Source organism: Eulemur rufifrons, chromosome 2 (assembly GCF_041146395.1).
Source record: "Eulemur rufifrons isolate Redbay chromosome 2, OSU_ERuf_1, whole genome shotgun sequence".
Taxonomy (NCBI): Eukaryota; Metazoa; Chordata; class Mammalia; order Primates; family Lemuridae; genus Eulemur; species Eulemur rufifrons.
In genome coordinates, this window is record NC_090984.1 from 114,728,957 (window position 1) to 114,747,424 (window position 18,468).

Genomic DNA, 18,468 nt, shown 5'->3' on the forward strand with positions numbered 1-18,468 from the left:
GGCACCCACCTGCCGGGCCCTGTCGGCCTTCAGGGCCTCCATGTCGCTCTGTAGCTGCTCCTTCTCTTTGATCAGCTCCTCGCTGAGGGTCTCCAAATCCTGGCTGCTCTGCTTCTCTCTCTCCAGCTGCGTCTGCAACTTCTCAATCTGCAGAGCCCACGGACCCGGCAGAAGTCAGTCTCGCTGAGTGAATGTTCCGAAACAAAACCAAACCCTCTCAGCCCCACACAACACTTTAACAGGCCTTTTCTCAAGGAAAACCTCCCAGCGTGGTTCTGCGGCAACCTCCTCGCCCCCTCGAACTTCTCTCCTAGAGAGGAGGCCATCGGGCACGGACCTGCCCCCAGCCTCCCTCTGCCTCTTGCGGCTGCCTGTGCTCCACGCCCAGGTCCACCACCGCTGGGCACCCGGTGGAACCTCACTCACCCATCTCCCTGTCCTCCTCCCTGAGACTCCCTGCCTTAGGAGGTGAGGTCACCCAGCTGCTCGAGTGGTCCTCCTTTCTCTTCCACCTCCACGCAAGTTTGTTACCACGCCCCGTCCTTCCTACATGCTGCACCCCCCCCAACACCCCATTGCCTCTGCCCCAGGCCAGGCCACATTTTGTCCTGCCTGGACAGCTGCCCAGGGATCTCCCCGATACCAGGCTCCTTTGCTAGAATCCACCTGTGCCCAACCCTCCCAGAGAACAGGGCCTGAGAATCTGCATTCAACATAATCCTAGTGATCCTGGGCTGCTGGGTGGGGACCATTGCTCTAAAACCATGGCACTCAAGGAGGACGATCTGGAAAGCTTTGGAAAACAGAAACTCAGGCCAACAGTTAAATCAGAACCTCTGGGGGTAGATCCAGAGACGGCCAGGTGGCCCAGGTGAGCAGCCCAGACTGACACACTGCTCTAAATCAGCTTGCTGGGGGCGGGGCCTGCACGGAGAGTTTGCAGAGCCCCTCGGGTGACACTAAGGCTCACGGTCTGAGGTAGCTCAGCCTCACTTCTCTCGTGAGGGGCCACCAGCCTTCCTGCCTCCCGGGTCTGTGCAGACTCAACCCTCCACAGGAGGGTGCAGGTGTAGAGTCCACCGGCGGGCACGGGTGGGCCCAGTGGGGTTCAGACTCTGTCCCCTGCCCCAACCTGGGGAACCCCAGGACGAGAGTGCCTCCCCCAGCCAGGCTGCGTGTGGGTCCCTCTTAAAAGTGGAGTCTCTTTTTATCTTCCCTGTATTTGCCCCATTTGTTTCCTAGCACAAGGCTTGTGCCCGGCGGGGAGCCAGGGATCGCCTCCGAGGAGCCCGCCTGGAGAGCACGGGGCAAATGCAGGAAGCAGCAGTGGTGCCCGCTCTCGCTCCCAGGGGGGCCTGCCCCTGCCCCCCAACCCCGCCCCAGGCTAGGCTGGCTCGGGGTCTGGCTTTCTCTCGTCTCCCTGCTTGCTGTTCCTTTTTTTTTTTTTGAGACAGAGTCTCTGTTGCCCGGGCTAGAGTGCCGTGGCGTCAGCCTAGCTCACAGCAACCTCAAACTCCTGGCCTCAAGCAATCCTCCTGCCTCAGCCTCCCGAGTAGCTGGGACTACAGGTGCATGCCACCACACCTGGCTAATTTTTTCTATATATTTTAAGTTGTTCAGCTAACATCTTTCTATTTTTAGCAGAGAGGGGGTCTCACTCTCACTCAGCCTGGTCTCGAACTCCTGAGCTCAAGCAATCCTCCCACCTCGTCCTCCCAGAGTGCTAAGATTACAGGCGTGAGCCACCATGCCCAGCCATTGCTGCCAATTCTTGGCCCCTTACCCTTGCTGCCCCTTCCCTCCCACCCTTACATTTCTGACTGTTGCTGCTTCTGGTCTAAAGATTAGTTTCCCAGGTCCCATCCACCACTGCCGGACCCTCATCTTTCTCCTCCTGTGGCGCTGTGCCCCCCACTCCTGTCCACCTCCAGAGGAGCCAGTGCCCCCGAGGAGCTCGCTGTGCGGAGGCGTGAGCTGGCTGCAGGCCTTCTGGCCCCGAGAGGGTTTCCCGTCCTCCCCAAAGCCCCTGGCTTGGGCTACGGGCTCCTGTGGTTCGGCTCTGGGTTCCCAGGACGCCTGGGCTGCGATGTCTCCAGATGGGCTGCTCCTGCCTCGTTGTGACAGGCCCCCAAAGTGTCACCCCTCTTCCCCTGAAAATGAGGATTCTTTCCTTCCTGACTCAAAGAATGCACTCGTATGAAATCAACACAAAGTTCCAGACACAGAGGAGTGAGACAGCTCCTCTAGGACCCATGGAGGTGCCACGAGTTAGAGGGACGATGTTTTAACTTCAGGGAACTACGGTTTCCACAGGTGTCTCAGACCTAAGCCAGCTCACAGTTTGGGTTACGCTCAGGGTGAGGCAGGAGAGCTGGGCTGGCTCCCGGGGTCCCTGTGGGGCCCAGCGGGACCTGGTGGGCTCACGGACTGAGAGACGCTAGCTGGGTGGCTATGGCTGGGGAGAGCAGCTCCAGGATGGGCTGAGCTGGCCGAGGGGCAAAGGGGCCGGAGTGTGACCCTCTGCTGGTGCTAAAGTGTTCCTCTGTCAATGCCGGGGAGCACTGTTGTGTCTCACTGTCCCTGACCTGGGCCAGGCATCAAGGACAGTAAGACAGTGCAACACGTACAGAGGGTGAAAGAAGAACCACTCTGCTGGGTTAGGCCGGATTCCAGCCAGGCCCAGGGTGGGCTGAGCAGGACAGGGAGGAGACGGGACAGCTCTTGCCTGGGAACAGTGAGTGGCCCCTCCCTTCCGGCCCTCCCAAGCCCCAGCCACCAGGGAGTCTGTGCCAAGACGTGGCCTCCCAAGGGCCACACCAGGAGAGGGCTGGTGTCAGGCCAGGGAGGCAGGAGGGTGGGACCTGAGGGATGAGGGTGTAAGGAGTCATGCTGGGTGGGCAGAGGAGGGGCCACAGCAGACGGGCCAGGGTGGCAACACGCCTGAGAGCCACCCGTGCAGCCTGCTGGGAGGGGACCCACAATGTCCCTGGGCCAGTGAGATTACACTGCAGGCTTTCCGGGGCAGAGCTGAGAGGACCTGCGGACTTGGAAATTCTCGTCTTCCTAAAGGTCAATTCTGTTTTATGTGGCCGTGGGTGGACTGCCATGCATGAAGTCACTTCCTGTGCTAGGGCCCTGTGAATCTAAGAAACCAAGACGGCCAAGGCACTTTCCCCGCGCTGCCCCGCATCAGAAGACGTGGCCTGAGATGGGGGTTTCTTTTGTCCTATAAAGAGACGACAAACCACGTGGCAGCTAAAACGCTGTAAGGCACACAATGCTCCAAAGGGACCAGAGAGAGCAGCCCAGCAAGGGAGGTCCCAGGAGGGGAACCCGAGGGACCAGCTCACAGAAGGGGGGCGAGTCCCACAGCTCACTCAGAGGTGAGGAGACAGCAGAGCAAGACCAAGGGGACCCAGGAATCCTGCCTGCAGCCCACACTCCTCCCGCAGCCTGTGATGCCTCAGGACACGACGCTGCCAGGACTCAGGGCGGGTTGGGAGACACCCGGACGCGCCCGTCCCACATGGGGCTCAGCCAGTCAGAGGGTTTCGCCTTCTCCCTTGGCTGGAATCTGTCAGCCGGTGTGTCCAGAGCCCACCATGCACCTGTGCCATCCTCGGTGTGGACCAGATGGATCCGATCCTATAGGCAACCCCCAGCATCCCAATGGCCTGACACCGAATCCTCTGAGTGAACGGGATCCTCCAACTGCAGAACAGGACTGGCTTGTAAAAAAGTCTGTCTGCTCTCCCAGATGTCTAGGTTCTACTGTGCGACCAGGAAGACCCAGTAGCTGTCCTTAAAAGCAAATACAGTTTCCCCTGGCTCTTCTTCCCCATCCCATAAACCAAGAGGAGGGACTGAGCGTGGACTTGCTTGTTTTTACCACCAGCAAGATCCTAAAATGCTCTTCAACAGTCTCTCACACACGCACAGCTCTGCGTCTGGAATTCAGAACCTCACATTAGTGCTTCCTTCCTCTCCCTTCCCTACTTCACGCCTGTCGGCAGCGCACCGCTGTCTTCACTGAGCGCTTACTCCGTGGCGACGTGTTACATACACTAGCTCCCGCCACCCTCACTCGCCCATTCGGTAATGTGACACAGGAAGAAATGCATTTCTGGTCTCTGCCCAATCTCCTGGCATGAGCTCCAAAAACCCTCGGACTCTCCAAAGTGGCAAGTGTCTTTCGTGTATGCTAGTGAGATGTCTGGGACTGGGGGTCCCTGGACAGCCTCAGGATGGGGGCTGGTTGCCAGGGGAACCAACCATGTGATTAGAGGGTTGGAACTTTCAGCCCCAGCCCCACCCCAGGGAGGAGAGAGGGGCTAGAAGTCGAGTTAGCCACTAATGGCCAGTGATTTATCAACCATGTGTAGACACACAACCCCAAGGGACAAGGTAAGAGCTTCCAGGTTGGTGACCACGCGGAGGTGCAGGGAGCGGGAGACCCAGAGCGGGTGTGGGAGCTCCCCAGGCCTGCGTGTCTGTCCACCTGGCCGCTCCCCTTACAATAATCGAGTACAGTAAGCTATTCTAGCCAACGGCGGACCCCAGGGAGGGCAGTCTGGGAACCTCTGCTTTAGTCAGTCAGAAGCACAGGTGACAACCTGGGCTTGGACCAGCATCTGAAGCGGGGGGCAGTCTTGTGGGGCTGAGCCCTCAACCTGTGGGGTCTGTGCTAACTCCAGGTAGACAGCGTGAGAAGTGAGCAAAACTGGAGGGCACCTGGTCGGTGTCCGCCGAGAATGGAGAATTGCCACACACCTACACCTGGCGTCAGAAGTGAAGCACTGAGAGCAGCGATGTGGAAGAGACAAAGCTTTTCTCTCTGCGGGCAGGTGGGTAGGTAGGTACCCCACCAACCCCACTTCACAAGAGACAACAACATGACACACGGAAGTCACGTGTCCAGTGGAGCAGGGACAAGGCCATGCTGCCTCTGACGCTCCTCCGGTGTCACTTGTGTCCCTGTTGCAATCGTGACTACACCTGGATGCTGCCCTGTCCCAGTGGCGCATCCTCCCCCACGTCCCAGCGTCCTGCCTGGACACCTTCCTGCCTGTCTGTTCCAGACAAGGACTGTGGCGGGAGGGTGGCGTCCCAGGTCTCTGTGCCTGCGCCACCCCAAGCAGGCCGAGGTTACCTTCTTGCTGAGCTGCTGGTTCTCCTTCTCCAGCTCCCCACACTTGAGGCTGCTCTCTTCCAGCGACAGGGACGCGTCCCGCAGCCCCTGGATGGTGCTCTGCAGGCTCTGGTTCTCCTTCTCCAGCTTGAGGATGCGGCTGGAGGCGCACTCGTTCAGCTCGAACACGAACGACTTCCTGGAGGCTGGAGCACAGAGGCCGGTCAGAGCCCGGCTTCCCGGGGGCCTCGGCTGCCACTCTCTGCCCCTGCGCCCAGGATCTGAGGGGCCCGGGAGGGGCTCCCCCAGGTCAGCTAGGCAGCCCCTGTGCCCCAGGGTCCCTCTGCGGCACAGCTGGGGACTGTCGGGGGGCAACCCAGAGCCCAGGAAGAAGCAGGCTCCAGCTGAGGTGCCAGAGTTCAAGACTATAGGACTTACAGGAAGCATTTGTTTACCAGGCTGCCCACCTGTCTAACTCAAGGATTTCAGAGGCTAACAGATGACGTTTGCTGTTGCTGCTCAGAGTAGTGGGCGTCTGGGCTGCTCGGCAGAGAGGGGCAAGGGACCCGACCAGTCACGTCAACTGCAGGTGACAGGAAGCTATGCTAGGACACGTGCCGAGCACCTGCCAGCCTGAATGAGAGTCTTTGCACAGAGATTTTTTTTTGTGATTTCATAATTATACTGGAGAAAAGTGACACGCATATGCAAATTGCTTAAACAACGCTAAATGAAATGAAAAAATCAGCTCAAGATAGAAAAAGGCAAGTGTCTACTCTGCTTTGAAGCAGCTCTGATGCAGATGGAGAAGGAAGTAGGTTCCTGAGTGACAGGGATGGGGGTTCTCGGCCCTCTCCTGCACAAGCAGGACGTAAGTCACAGATCGTCTTTGGGAGGGGAAAGAAAATGTATAGGAAAGGCCCCGAAGAGCGATCAAGTTGTTCCAGCCCCGACCTTTCCCATCAGCGCACGCACTCACGTCCTGCGGCCCAGCTAACCCCGCCCCGGCCTCTCACTCATGGCCCCGGGGCTGTGGGTCGCAGAGGGTGGTGGCTCTCATGGCACACACACCAATCGGGAAACAGAACGTGTGTGTTCAGATGCTCATAAGGATTGAAAGGCGTCTGTCTTCCCCTTTGAGTTTCCATCCTCCACCAAGGGCAACAGCACAGACCACCCACCAGGCCAGGACATTCTAAAGACCCAAAGCAACAGCAGGCAAGGCAGCAGTGGAGGGGCCGGTGTGTCTGTGGCCCTGACCCAGGTCCGGCGCCGATGCACACACAAACGCAGGCACTCGACATACGAAACCTGGAGGGCTTCGTCCTGACTACACTGAAGTCGAAACTAACCTCATCTAACACGCCTAACCTGAAATTAACTCCACTAATTCAGAACCCGTCACCGTTTTGGACAGCACCTCTGCAGCATTTGTGAAAAAATATTTTTTTATTATGGTGAAATCTACGTAAAATTTACCACTTTAACCATCTTTAAGTGCACAGGTCTGGGCATTAGGTACGTTCACAGGACCCTACAACCATCACCAGCGCCCATCTCTCTTTATCCTCCCAACCTGAGGCTGTGCACCCATAGAGAACAAGTTTTAAGGTTCTAGAGGTTAAACAAGGGAATTGATTACAAACCTTGTTTCCTCTTCTATAAACGTCAGTGAAGACTATGACTCCGACACAACTCAGTCTCTATTACTAAGACAACCCATGGTTCTTCACTGGGGCTTCTCATCGGCACCCCTGCAGTATAACCAGGGTAACCAGCTGTTTTAATACACTGACTGCCACACTAGAAAAAAAAATTTTTCCCTGGGACCATGGTGATTTATTACAAACACAGAATAAAAATTTCAAAAAACAAAATGATTCTTTCTAATTGAATGAAAAATCTGTTTTTTTATTGTTTTCTGTGTGCGAGTTATACGCAACTCAGTGCTAGAATCAATTTTTACACCGCACGACAACTGAGTTGTATGTGACTCACGACACACTTACTGAATTTGTTTTGGAGAACTGAGTCTTCATATGCTTCGTGAGGCCCTGGGCTCAAAACTAGCGTGAGTTAAATACAACTCACATGGCAGTTAACGTGTTAATAAGGCAACAGCAATACGAGCAGTTGCCCCCATTTTGAGCTGAAATTTAAAGAGGTTTAGTACTTGCCCTCGGTCACCCAGCTAACCAGTGGAGGAGCCAGGACTTTGTCAGGTCTTTTGACTCAAAAGTACATTCAGGCTTTGCTGGCATGACTTCATCATTAAGCCAACATTTATCAACTCCACTAGGTACTAGGGAACACTAAGAATTGACCTTAAAGGGTCACAAATTATCCTGAATAGTCTGAACTGGTGAGGCAAGTTCATTGATCAGAGACAGGCCTCGGCAGCCTGCGCCACCTCTCTGCTCCACCAGGGGGCAGCGCCCCCCTACAGACTTGGACTTCCAGAAGCCGGGAGTTTGGGGGGGTCCCAGCCCTGTGCAGCCGCCCTCAGGCCTGGCCCCATGCACGGGTACCAAAGCACAGGCAGAACTAACTTCCTACACACACTAATAGTTGAACTAACTGATTTTAGATTCAGAAGTGACAGGACCCCTTGAAGAGAAGAAATAAATATTCAGCTGCTTTCAATAACCTTTCCAACATGCTTAGGAATGTTTAGCAGAATTTTAAAAAGCCAGCCCTTAAATAAGCCAAAAGCCCTATCACACTCTGAAGTCCCGAGTAAACATTAACTTGCATTATCAGGTGCAAGGGAATGGTGAGCGTGTGCTGTTTTCAAACACAGGAACTGGCTTATTGTTGGCCGGGCGCTGAGGCTTCCTGCTCAAGGGCCGACGGCTGCCCCACCCTCCCTCCCCTCGCCTGGGCAGCGGGCAGCAGAGCAAATCCGGGCGGGCGGAGAGGAGGAGGCCTGGCAGATCAGCTGAGAAGCCGGGTCTCAGGAGCAGCAGCCACTTAGCACCCCCACCCGGGGGACAGAGAACAGGCTGCATCCATCTTGCCCAATTATGTAAATGAACAGAGGCAGTAATGCCCAGGGTCCATTTATAGTGGGGATTAGCGACCGCTGGGGACGGCTCCTGCCATTCGGGTCTTTCAGCCATCCACAGACGGCCTAAGACGTCCTCTGGGTGTCAGCAGGCTATGATCTGGAAGCTCCCGGGAGTGTCCATATGGGAACTGGGAAACCCGGCAACACTTAATTTGTGTTTAACGTCCTGACATCAAGGCTGCCAGACCCCTCGTGTTGCCCTTGGGGAGAACCGTAATGAAACAGTTCCAAATGGCACTTGAAGGAAATCATATTTACTTGAGGCGAATGGATGGGCTGACACGGAGGGTTCAGAGCCAAGGGCTCAGCCTCTCGGATGAGGAGGTGCCACGGCCAGGCTGGTCCCAGGCACCAGGCACTACCCACCGTCTGACAGGTCCGCATTCTTGGACAGCTGCTCCAGCTCCCAGCCGAGGTGGGCAGATTCGTTCATGCTCTGCTTCTGTGCAATCTCGAGGACCATGTTTTCTTCCAGCAGTTCCTCAATTCGTTTCTTATCTGTGTCCCGGTCCTAGGGCAGGAAGAGGGAAGGAGTGAGGATGCAGCTGGGGGAACCTTCTGGACAATCATGGCTCAATCCACACTATAAATGCCAGCAAAGACCCTTCTTGCAAAAGACACACATACATTCATCCTTACAGAAGAGCAATACCGAAGTCAAGTGCTGCCCCCACTCCAGCACACGGATCTTAGCAAGCCACTCCCCACAGTCAGTGCGTTATTGGCGGCAGCAGCAACAAACCCAGCAGCTAAAGCAGCAGAGAAGGGCGCGGCATAGACCTGAAACGGCCCCAATCTAAGTCGGTGGCCACCCAGCCTGCAGTACCAATTCCAGGTCGTGAAGTTTAGATTTCAGCTGCAGGTTCTCCTTCTCCAGCTCGTGGACTTTGTCGCCCCGCGTGCGAGCAGCCGTCAGCTGTTCCTCCAGCATGGCCTTGGTTTCAATTAAAATGATGTTATCTTCTCTGAGCTCCTGGTTAGCAAAAACATACAGGAGAACCATCAGATAAAGGCACCTGGGTCATTACAACGGAACTCTTAAAGCCAGCTTTTCGGCCATCTAGATTCAAACAGGCTAGAGATAAGCCCGTAAGCAGCAGGAAGTTTTGTCTCCACTTTTTATCACCTTCACCTTTTTTCATTAGGCAAGCACAGATAGACTTTCTCTGCTGTAAGAGAAAAAGATCCATGAATCAAGCTAAATTCGGGAAGGCAACACTTTCTGAACGCTTGCTACAGCCTCTAGTGCTAAAGGCTTTGACGTAACCGCATTTGGACGGACAAGTGGGCTCTGCTGACACACACAACCTCTGAGCCCCCGTTTCCTTAACAAGGGAGGGGTAGGGCTGAGTCCAGTCCTCTCAATTCAACATTCATCCCACCGATCAGGGTCCTGGGAAAAAATGGCTACTTAGACAAGATTTCATTCAATACACAGTTCCTATTTGAATATTTTACAAACATAACTCTTGGAAGAACAAAAGTTCTTGGTAGTATCCTAGAAACGGGGAGTCCTAAGATAGTTAAATTGCAGCGTAGCAAACCAAACAAATGTCAGCCCCGCAAACGTGCACGGGTCAGGGGTCCGCTGGACTCTGCTTCCGTCACAGGCAGCGGCGAAGAGGTCAGTGTGTGCCCCATGTCGCTGCTGTTCCCCTTGGTGGGGGCCCTCCTGGTTTCTCTTATCCGCTGAGCCTTTCCAAGCACCACTTGTATCTTGGAGGGACTAGATTTCCCCCAAATGCCTTTGCAGTCTACACAGAGCCCACACTGGGAATCTGCCCACTTTGTCCCGTGGGCAGAGCTTTCTAAGGTTTGTCCTACTCACAGATTACAACGGGAACTAGGCTGCGAGTTTCTGCTTATCGACTACGTGCTCGTCTTCCTATGTGGGCCAGAATCCAAGATTCTTGGTAGAGGGGAAACCACACGCTTTCCAGTCAGTGGACACGGTTTCGATCAAAGCCTGGCAGCCGGCGAAGAGCTGGCCATTAAAACTCTGGATTCACCTGTGTGCCTTCTCGCTGCCCGTCCCTAGCAGAGACCACGTCTGCTCTGTGGCTGGCCCTGCACTCAGCGACCCACTTCTGTCCATGTCACTCACTCCTCACAGCAGCCCTCAGAGGAAGGCAGGGACAGTCCTACCCTGCAGATGAAGGACTAACTCAGGAAAATTAAGGAATGAGCTCAAAGTGTCAAACCCGGTGAGGGGCAAAGCTGGGGCTTGAACTTGGGCCAGAGGGCCCCAGACCGTGTTCTCTCCACTGCCCTCAGCCCCCTGAACCATCCTCAAGGCGCTCTGTGCGAAAGAGAGGCACAGACTGCTGCTACTAATGACATCAGCCAAAGCACAACGAGGAATTTCAAGTGGAAAGAAGATCCAGCTTCCCCTCTCTGGCTGCTGCCCCCACTGTTCCCACCCGGCGTTCGGGCAGGGTCTGCCCACCAGCACTCCCCAGGATCACTACTCTCAGGCCCTGAGCAGCCACTGCACAGGCTGCCCCCTCATCCTCACAACCAACTCCTATTCAGCCTTCAAGACCCAGCCTGAGTTGCCCCCTCTGAGAAGTGCTTGGGAATTCACTCCATCCCATCTGCTGTGTCAGGTATTTGGGTTCCCAGCATCCCCTGGGCCCGCTCTGAGCAACAGCTGGCTGGTCTGTCCTCCCCCCCTCCCCGCCTCCCACTGGGAACCCCTCGGGGCAGGACTGTCCCCATTCTGCTCCCATGAGCCTCACGTAAGTGTTTGATAACACTAGTTGGCCAAATCATGCTCTAGGGTGGAGTCAAAGGTGGCACATGAGGTGGGCCTTGGCGGACTCAGAGACCTGATAGACAGGAAGGGACAAAGGTGCCAGGAGCAGAACACAGCATGGAACAGAATGATTTCTAACCACTATTCAAATATACCTCAATTTTCTGGCAGTTTCAACCGCCACTATGTATTAGGCAACAGAAATACCTCAACTTGCCTTGCACACCCCTCCACCACCTCAGCCGTGAGAAACTGGATCCGGAAGGAGCTGTGCCCAAGCCAGCCCAGGGCTCCACCAGGGGGCCGGCGTGGAGGAGCGAGAAGCCCGATTCCACACCTCTGGGCAGCTGCCCAAGGCCAGCGAGCCCCACCACGGCCCTGACCCCAGCTGAACCGGGAGGCTATTTAAAGCCCTGACCCAGCCCAGCAAACAGCTGAAGGGGCCACATTTATGATGCCACAGGCCAGACCTGAGGGCTGGTCCCCAAGTGGCTCGAGAGCTCCAGTTCTAATCCGCCACTGTGACTTGGAGTGGCAACGAGCCACATGGGCTAAGCGATTCCCAGGTCTGCTCTGAACTCGAGCCGTGGGACCTCTCAACCGCGGGTTCCTCCTTTCCAGGACACGCACGAAAACAGGGTGACACGGGCTTAGAAGACGCACGGGAAATGTCCCCTGCATAGCACTCGAGGCCCATAAACTCACCAGCTGCCGTCATCACCACCAGTTCAATCGGTGCCACCAACGAAGCACCCACTGTGTTAAAACAGACCTGCCCGTTTCTAAACTTTTGATTTGAGAGTATAGGGGACTGAACCCTAAACCAATCATCAGGTCTGTCCTGCTCACCTTAGTGTGAAGAATCTTTTCAAAACTCCTTACAAGTGATAAAGAAACACAGACAGACAACAAGTCCCAAGTTGGAACAGAAGGTCTCCCTGTGTTCAAGGTGCCCTCAGTCAGTTCCCCAAATTTCAATGTTCCCTGCTTACGACACGAGGTCTCAGTTCTGATGTGAGCTGCTGGGGGCTGGGGCTCCTCCTCACTCCACGGCCCCCCAGGACAGCGGCAGCCCATCACCCCTCCCACAAGCACCTCCATTTCTCTACTCCCCTGCACCCCCTTTGTGTCCTGCCTCCTGGTGAAGGCAGAGGCCACGGCCACTCCCTGGCGGGCAGTCGAGGTCTGGAGGGGGACAGCCACATTCCGATCCCGGTCCTCCCACTCAGCAACCGCGGCGCTGGGCAAGTTATTTATTAATCTTCCGTGTTCTCATCTGAAAAGATGAGAGGAACTAACAGTGGCTCCTAAACCTCACAGGGCCACCGAGAGGCCTAAACGCAATGATCAGTTAGAGCTTGTCACCGTCCCTGGCACGTGCAAAAAGTTTCCTGAACGCATAGCCATCACTGCTCAGGGAACCCTTGCTGCGCACACGCTCTGGGCCAGCCCACGGGTGTGTGAAGGCCCAGATGGTAAATGTTTTCAGCTCTGCAGGTTGTAAGTCTCTGTCCCAACTACTCAACTCCGAGGGGGGAACACAACAGCCGCCAGAGGTGATGAATGGGTGTGAGCTGTGTTCAGACAGAACTTTATTCATAAAAACTGGTGGTGGCCGGATCTGGCCCATGGACTGCTTTGCTGGTTCCTGAGCTAGAGAGCATGCTGGGCACAGAGGACTCGAGGGCAGTAAGGCACAGACCCTGTGCTAAAGAGCTCCTGCCGTGGGGGGGAAACAGGAAAAGACATCACCGCAACGCCCTGTGATGAGTGCTGCCTGGAAACCCCGAGGCGGCAACTGCAGGGCCGAGGTCTGCAGACCCCAACACCCCCACCCCAGACCCTGGGCCTAACCCCGCAGGCTGGAAGAGTGAACAGGAGGGGAGGGGGCTGGGACAATGAAACACCCGCGCATGGGGGACCAGACAGGGACGAGGGGCAGACAAGGGTGCAACATGGACTCTGCCCCAAGAGCGGTGCAGAGGTGCCTGAGCAGCTGCTGCAAAGTGGCAGCAGGAGAGGGGGGTGTGAGCCAGGAGACCGAGGAGCGGGCAGAACGGCCAGCCTAGATCTCTGGGGACGGCATTCCGTGGGCGGACTCTGGAGTAACACAAGCAAGGCCAGCAGGCGCGGCACGAACTCTCCAAACACCCGCCGCTGGGTGGCGCCGTGCTGGGCGCACCTGGGCCTGGTACAGCAGGGGTGGGATGGGAGAGAGAGAATCAGGTGGCCCTGAGCTCTGGCTTGAGCGCCGAGTGAGTGGATGGTGACTCCAGGCCAGGTAATACAGGCCAGCCTGGAGGGAGACAATGAAGCCGGACGTGCTGACCCCAAGACCCTCTGACCACCCAGATGGACTGAGGCCTGCAGTGCAGGGCAGACCCGGCCTGAGGGGTAGGATTTGGGACCCGTGGTCTGTGCATGGAAGCTAAAGGAAGGGGGTGGGAGGCAGGTGGGCCAGCCATGGAGGAAGCCCGAGGAGGGGTGAGGGGCGCATGGGGGTGGCCCAAGGAGGGCAGCCCCGAGGGCTGCAAGAGCAGGGTTAGAGTCAGGGGCAACCCAGGAGTGAGGAGGGCGGCGCCCAGAAAGGCAGCAGCTGGGCCCCAGCCAGGGGGGGCTGGGGGTGCTGGGGGTGCTGAGAGGCGCTCGCCGGATCTGGCAACCGCGGCACGGCACCCTCCACTCGCAGGAGAGTTTCAGTGAGTGGAGGTGCAGGCGGCAGGGGACGAAACGGGGCCACAGCAGACACTCTTGTTCTGCCTGCAAAGGGCAGCCCAGGAACCTGGCAGCTCCAGAGACTCAGAGAAAGTGGGAAGGTTTTTGTTTGTTTGTCCTACGTTAATGATGGAAGAGTCTCGAGGATCCTAAGGCACTGAACGCAAGTCACCAAGCGTGTCCCGAGCACCTCTCCTACTGGAGATGACCCGGGTCTCTGCAGGAGCCCAGGGAGCGGGTGGGAGACCCTGCCTGGGGACAAAGGGGGCCGAAGGAGTTCGAGGAGCTGGGGTCCCATCTCCCAGGCCCCATGGGCAGGACAGACCAGCCCCTCAGCAAACCTCCTCTCCCCCTTCCTGATCCTGGGAACCCCCAGTGTTATCTCAGGGGTGTGACTTTGGATTAGGGGGCAGTGTGTGTGTGTGTGTGTGTGTGTGTAAGAGAGAGAGACAGACTGACCAACCCACCCACCCAGACCCTCTGGGACTGATCATTAACCCAGCTCCTAACCGGCTTGTGCCCAGCCAACACCCCACCCACCCCACCCACCCCTCTCTGCAAAGATCTGTTCCCAGGGCTCCATCTCCTCTTTGGGGGTTCTCTCTGGAGAGGGGCTTACTGGGACGAGCTTGTTGCAAACACGCTCCTATGCCACAGGATGCCAGGGTGTGAGGGTCTGAGATGCCCAGACCACCCCCTCCTTTTACAAGCAAGACCTGCCCAACACCCAGCAAGCTGGTGTCGCAGCTAGGACTGCGCCTGGCTAGGTCTCTGCCTCTCGGGCTGTTTATTTTGAAACAGGCCCAGCCTAGAGAGCTGTGAATCTCACAGGGGCAGAGGAAGGCCGGTCCGCTCTGCTCAGGACACACAGGGCATCTACACATCTGCCCTTTGCCTGCTGCAGAAACTTTCAGCCAGTCACAAAGTACGGGAACAGAGAACCTGCCAGGCGATTTCTTTCTGCCTCCATCCTCCCCCCACGTGGCCCTGATGGCGCTGCCTGGGACTGCTGTTTGCAAAGGGAAGTCCGGGACCACCCCACGCCGCCCCCAAGCTTCCTCCTGGACCGAAGGATGCCTCCTCTGCTCTCCTTTTTGTTGTTTCAACCCTTATGTAAACTAGACTAGAAGCCACAAAAAAGCTGCCAGACGTTTAAAAACAAATCGTGTAAATTGCATCCCATGGTTTTCTAACCAAAATTAACCTGCCCTCACCCTGAAGCCTTGGTCCGTGATCTTTTCCTCCCACATGGCAGGAACCGTCTTTTGGTGAAGTGCACTGATGTCTTTTCAGGGTTAGACTGGGCAGCCTCCCAGGGAGGGCCCAGCCACCTGTCGCTGCCTCTGTACCTAGAAGAGCATCACACACGTGGCAGGTGCTCACGAACTCGAGACGGCACGAACGCAACCACCACGCTCCTCTCTGCTCTCCTGCCGTCACGCCAACAGCACCGCTTTCAATCCCAAGGAGACAAAAAACTCAGGATTCCTCCCCTGCCCCCACCCCCAAACTGCACGTCTTTCAACTGCAGAGCAACGAGCGGAACGATTCCCTCGCGCCTCCTGTGTGCCGGGCCCCTCGCACACCGTCATGTCAGAGAGCCGTCACCCGCAGAGGCTCAAGGCCCACAAAGCCAGCCTCTGGCCACGCTCCACCCACAGACAGGCCCCTCTCCAGAGGGAAGCCAGCAGGGAAGCCTGGGTTGGGGACAGCGGGGAGCGCTCTGTCCATCTGCAGCCCGGTCCTCCAGCTCGGGAGGGCAGAAGAATCAAGGAAGCAAAAGGGGAGAGATGTATGCAGATGTGCCCGCATTTACATTCTGATGACAGCCACTGTGTATGTGCATCTCTTCTGGCCACACTATAAAAACACATTTCAGTAATTCAGTATAAACATACCTTCTTGTTAATATTTTAATGCCACAGATCTGAGTCCTCTTAGAAACACTGGTGCTTTGTCTCATTTTAAATTGAGCATTAAAGGAATATAGTATTTTAATGTAACTCTGCCAACACTTTGATCTAGAAGCCTGTTGCCATTTTTGTCTTCTATGAAATTTCTGTCCAAAGAAAGGCAAGATTACATTTTTTTTTTTCAAACAGATTGAGTTGGTGTAGTGTATTCTCGGTTATCAAAATACTCCTATAGCTTTGAGGATTTTGAATTGGTAAATACGCACGATGTGTGAAAAAGCACGACGCACACGGCACCATCACAGTCACGTAGAACTGGATGTTGTGTACGCACAGAGGACCGGGAAGGACACGTCGAAGTGTCAACTGCTTGTGACTGTGGATGACTTTGTTCTTCGCTTCTTGCCTTTTTCAGTTTCCTAGAATGAACGTATTAACCCTTAAAAAATAAAGATTGTTGTAAAACCTTTGCAGGAGAGGGAGAATCGCCTAGGAGAGAGCCAGTCACAGACCGTATCTGGAGAAGATCTAGGACTTATGGGAAGCTGTTACACAGCTTTAAGCCAATTAATATTTTTAACTGTTTCACAATTAAATTGATACGGTTAACCAGGATTGAGCTTATTCAAAATGGTTAATGTCCTGTTGTCCTTTTACTTGGATCATCCCTTCCACTACCAGTATTTTATTGTGAAAAACATAAAATTTACTGAAAAGTTGAAATAACTTTATCACACACATACCACCTAGATATTCTATGATTTAACATTTTTGCTACATTTGCTTTATCATGTAGTTATCCATCCATCTAATCCCTCTGTCCATTTTATTTTTATTTTCTGGATGTGTATGCCTCATACTTGTTTTTTTTTTTTTTAATTTCAAGTTTTATCAGCTGCAGGCCAACCTCAATTCAATTCACAGATGCATTTCTTCAGGGCGCTGCTTGCTTTTAATTGCACAGAAATTATTCTTAAGGAATCTCACAGCAAATCCCTTGGAAATGTGCATCACTGTATCCTGAAAACATGGATGTGCATATAAAGCTGGGTGCACTTCTTCACTGAAACGCAAACAGGGACCCATCAAAGTCACACGTGCATTAAAACAGGGACTGACTGGCCCAGGTCCCCATCCTGGGGTGTGGGGCTCACCTCGGTCCCTGGCTGTCATCTCAAAGCAACCTGTCCCCAGGTCTCTGAGCTGCATTCTCCACTAACTCCACCCTACACCCAAGTGCTCAGGTAGGGGACTGGCTGGGGAGGTCTGTGCTCCTGCACCTGCGTCTGTGGGTATTTGAGAAGGTAGCGCCTCCGCCGCAGCACAGCAGCCGCCATCTGCCACTGCAGCAAACACAGGGCTGCCCAAAGCCAACCCCAGGCACAAGTCGCCCAGAAAGTGATTTTCTAACACCTCCCATGGGCCAGGGACTCTTCTGGACGCTGAGAACGTATCTGCAAGTAGCACAAAGCAAACTCCTGTTCCAGGGGTTGTAGTTCAGTGTCTTCAGGGAGGCAGTGGCAGAACGCTGGGCTCACGCGCCACGCAGACCTGGGTCCACGTGGCTCCCGTGAGCTTCCAAAATACACCACAATATCCCCCTCACAAAGATGCTGGTGCCTGAGGCTGGGGCACACTGCACACCTTCCATGGCTGGGTCCTGCCACCCGGAGAGCCTCGTCTCTCACTGTTCACGCTGGACACAGCAGATCCTCTGACCCTGACCCCAGGTGTCCTCCTGGCATGACGCTGTCTCGGGCTTCTAGGCCTTGGCTTCTCGCTCTGCGTGGTGGCTCTCCCTGTTTGGTTAACTCCTCCTTGCCATTTTAGGTGTCACTTTCAACATCGCCTCCCCAGGAACGGCCCCCTCCCCCCAGTGGGGCCCCCAGCACAGCACTTATGGTGCTGTGTTATAGCCTGCGCCCGCCTCTCTCACCAGACAGCAAGCCTGGGAGCTCAGCTGCCTCTTCCATTGCTGTACCCATGCTGCTCAGGTACCGTCACTGCATGAGGGACACAAAGTCACTCATACCCACAAAGGTGTCAGGCCTGGGAGAGGGACAAGGGAGGGAATCAGAAATCATTCTAAGCATCTTGTAGGGATGGAAGACAGTGTGCAAGGCTACTGCAACTACTTCAGTCCAGGGGTAAGTGTCCGCCACTGTTTATCTGAGTCCTGACAGTGTGGGCGTCAGAGAAGAGGACAACTCACTCCTGTCCACGCCGGCCTGGACTCCACCGACCAGGCCTGAGTCACCCGCTGCCTTGGCCGCTGCGTATCTGCAAACCCACGTGGGTCACCACCTGCCCCTGAGCAAATGTCTCACGCAGACGGGTAAGATTTCTCTTTCTCTTGTGATTAATAAAACGAATACAAAACTGAAGGCATTATTAACCTCATGGTAACTTTTCACTATGAAAATTATTAATCAACATGACAAATGTCGATATTACTACCAGAGGCGTGAAATTTGAGAACATGAAAAAGGGGTCCCCACACTGCACCTCTCTCATAGTCCGAGAGCTCCCCACGGCGGGGGGCACAGCCTGTCTGTTTCCAGACCCTCCGCTGCCGGCGCAGGGCGTGGCACCACGCTTGCGGGGAGATGTGTGTGCGTGATCGGGCGAGCACGCTCGGGCGAGGCCGGGAAGGAACGTGGATCCTGAGACCACCCACCACCCCAGGACAGAGTGTCGGGTGAGACTTGGGAGCTGCAGTCCACTCAGGACCCTGTTTGGGGGCTGCACGAGGTCCCCACGGAGCAGGAGGAGCGTGTGTGGGACAGTCCCTGGCCCTCCCAACTGGGGCATCTCCAGGAGGTGAGGACGACCGTTCAGGACCTGCCACATCCTGGAGCCCATCCGTGCCGGCATTTGTGCCTCTCGTTAC

The 18,468-nt window shown here is 55.4% G+C and overlaps 1 protein-coding gene across 1 annotated transcript in view; it reads right to left on the reverse strand.

The window, feature by feature from the left end:
* Window positions 1–18,468, reverse strand: part of CCDC88C (coiled-coil domain containing 88C) — a 126,027-nt gene that overhangs the window by 31,904 nt on the left and 75,655 nt on the right. Inside the window, exons 11-14 of the mRNA XM_069465226.1 lie at window positions 9,022–9,168; window positions 8,562–8,706; window positions 5,150–5,334; window positions 10–147 (exon numbers count right to left, since the gene is read on the reverse strand). Coding sequence (XP_069321327.1) covers window positions 10–147; window positions 5,150–5,334; window positions 8,562–8,706; window positions 9,022–9,168 — 615 coding nt within the window. The remainder of the gene's footprint in view (window positions 1–9; window positions 148–5,149; window positions 5,335–8,561; window positions 8,707–9,021; window positions 9,169–18,468) is intronic.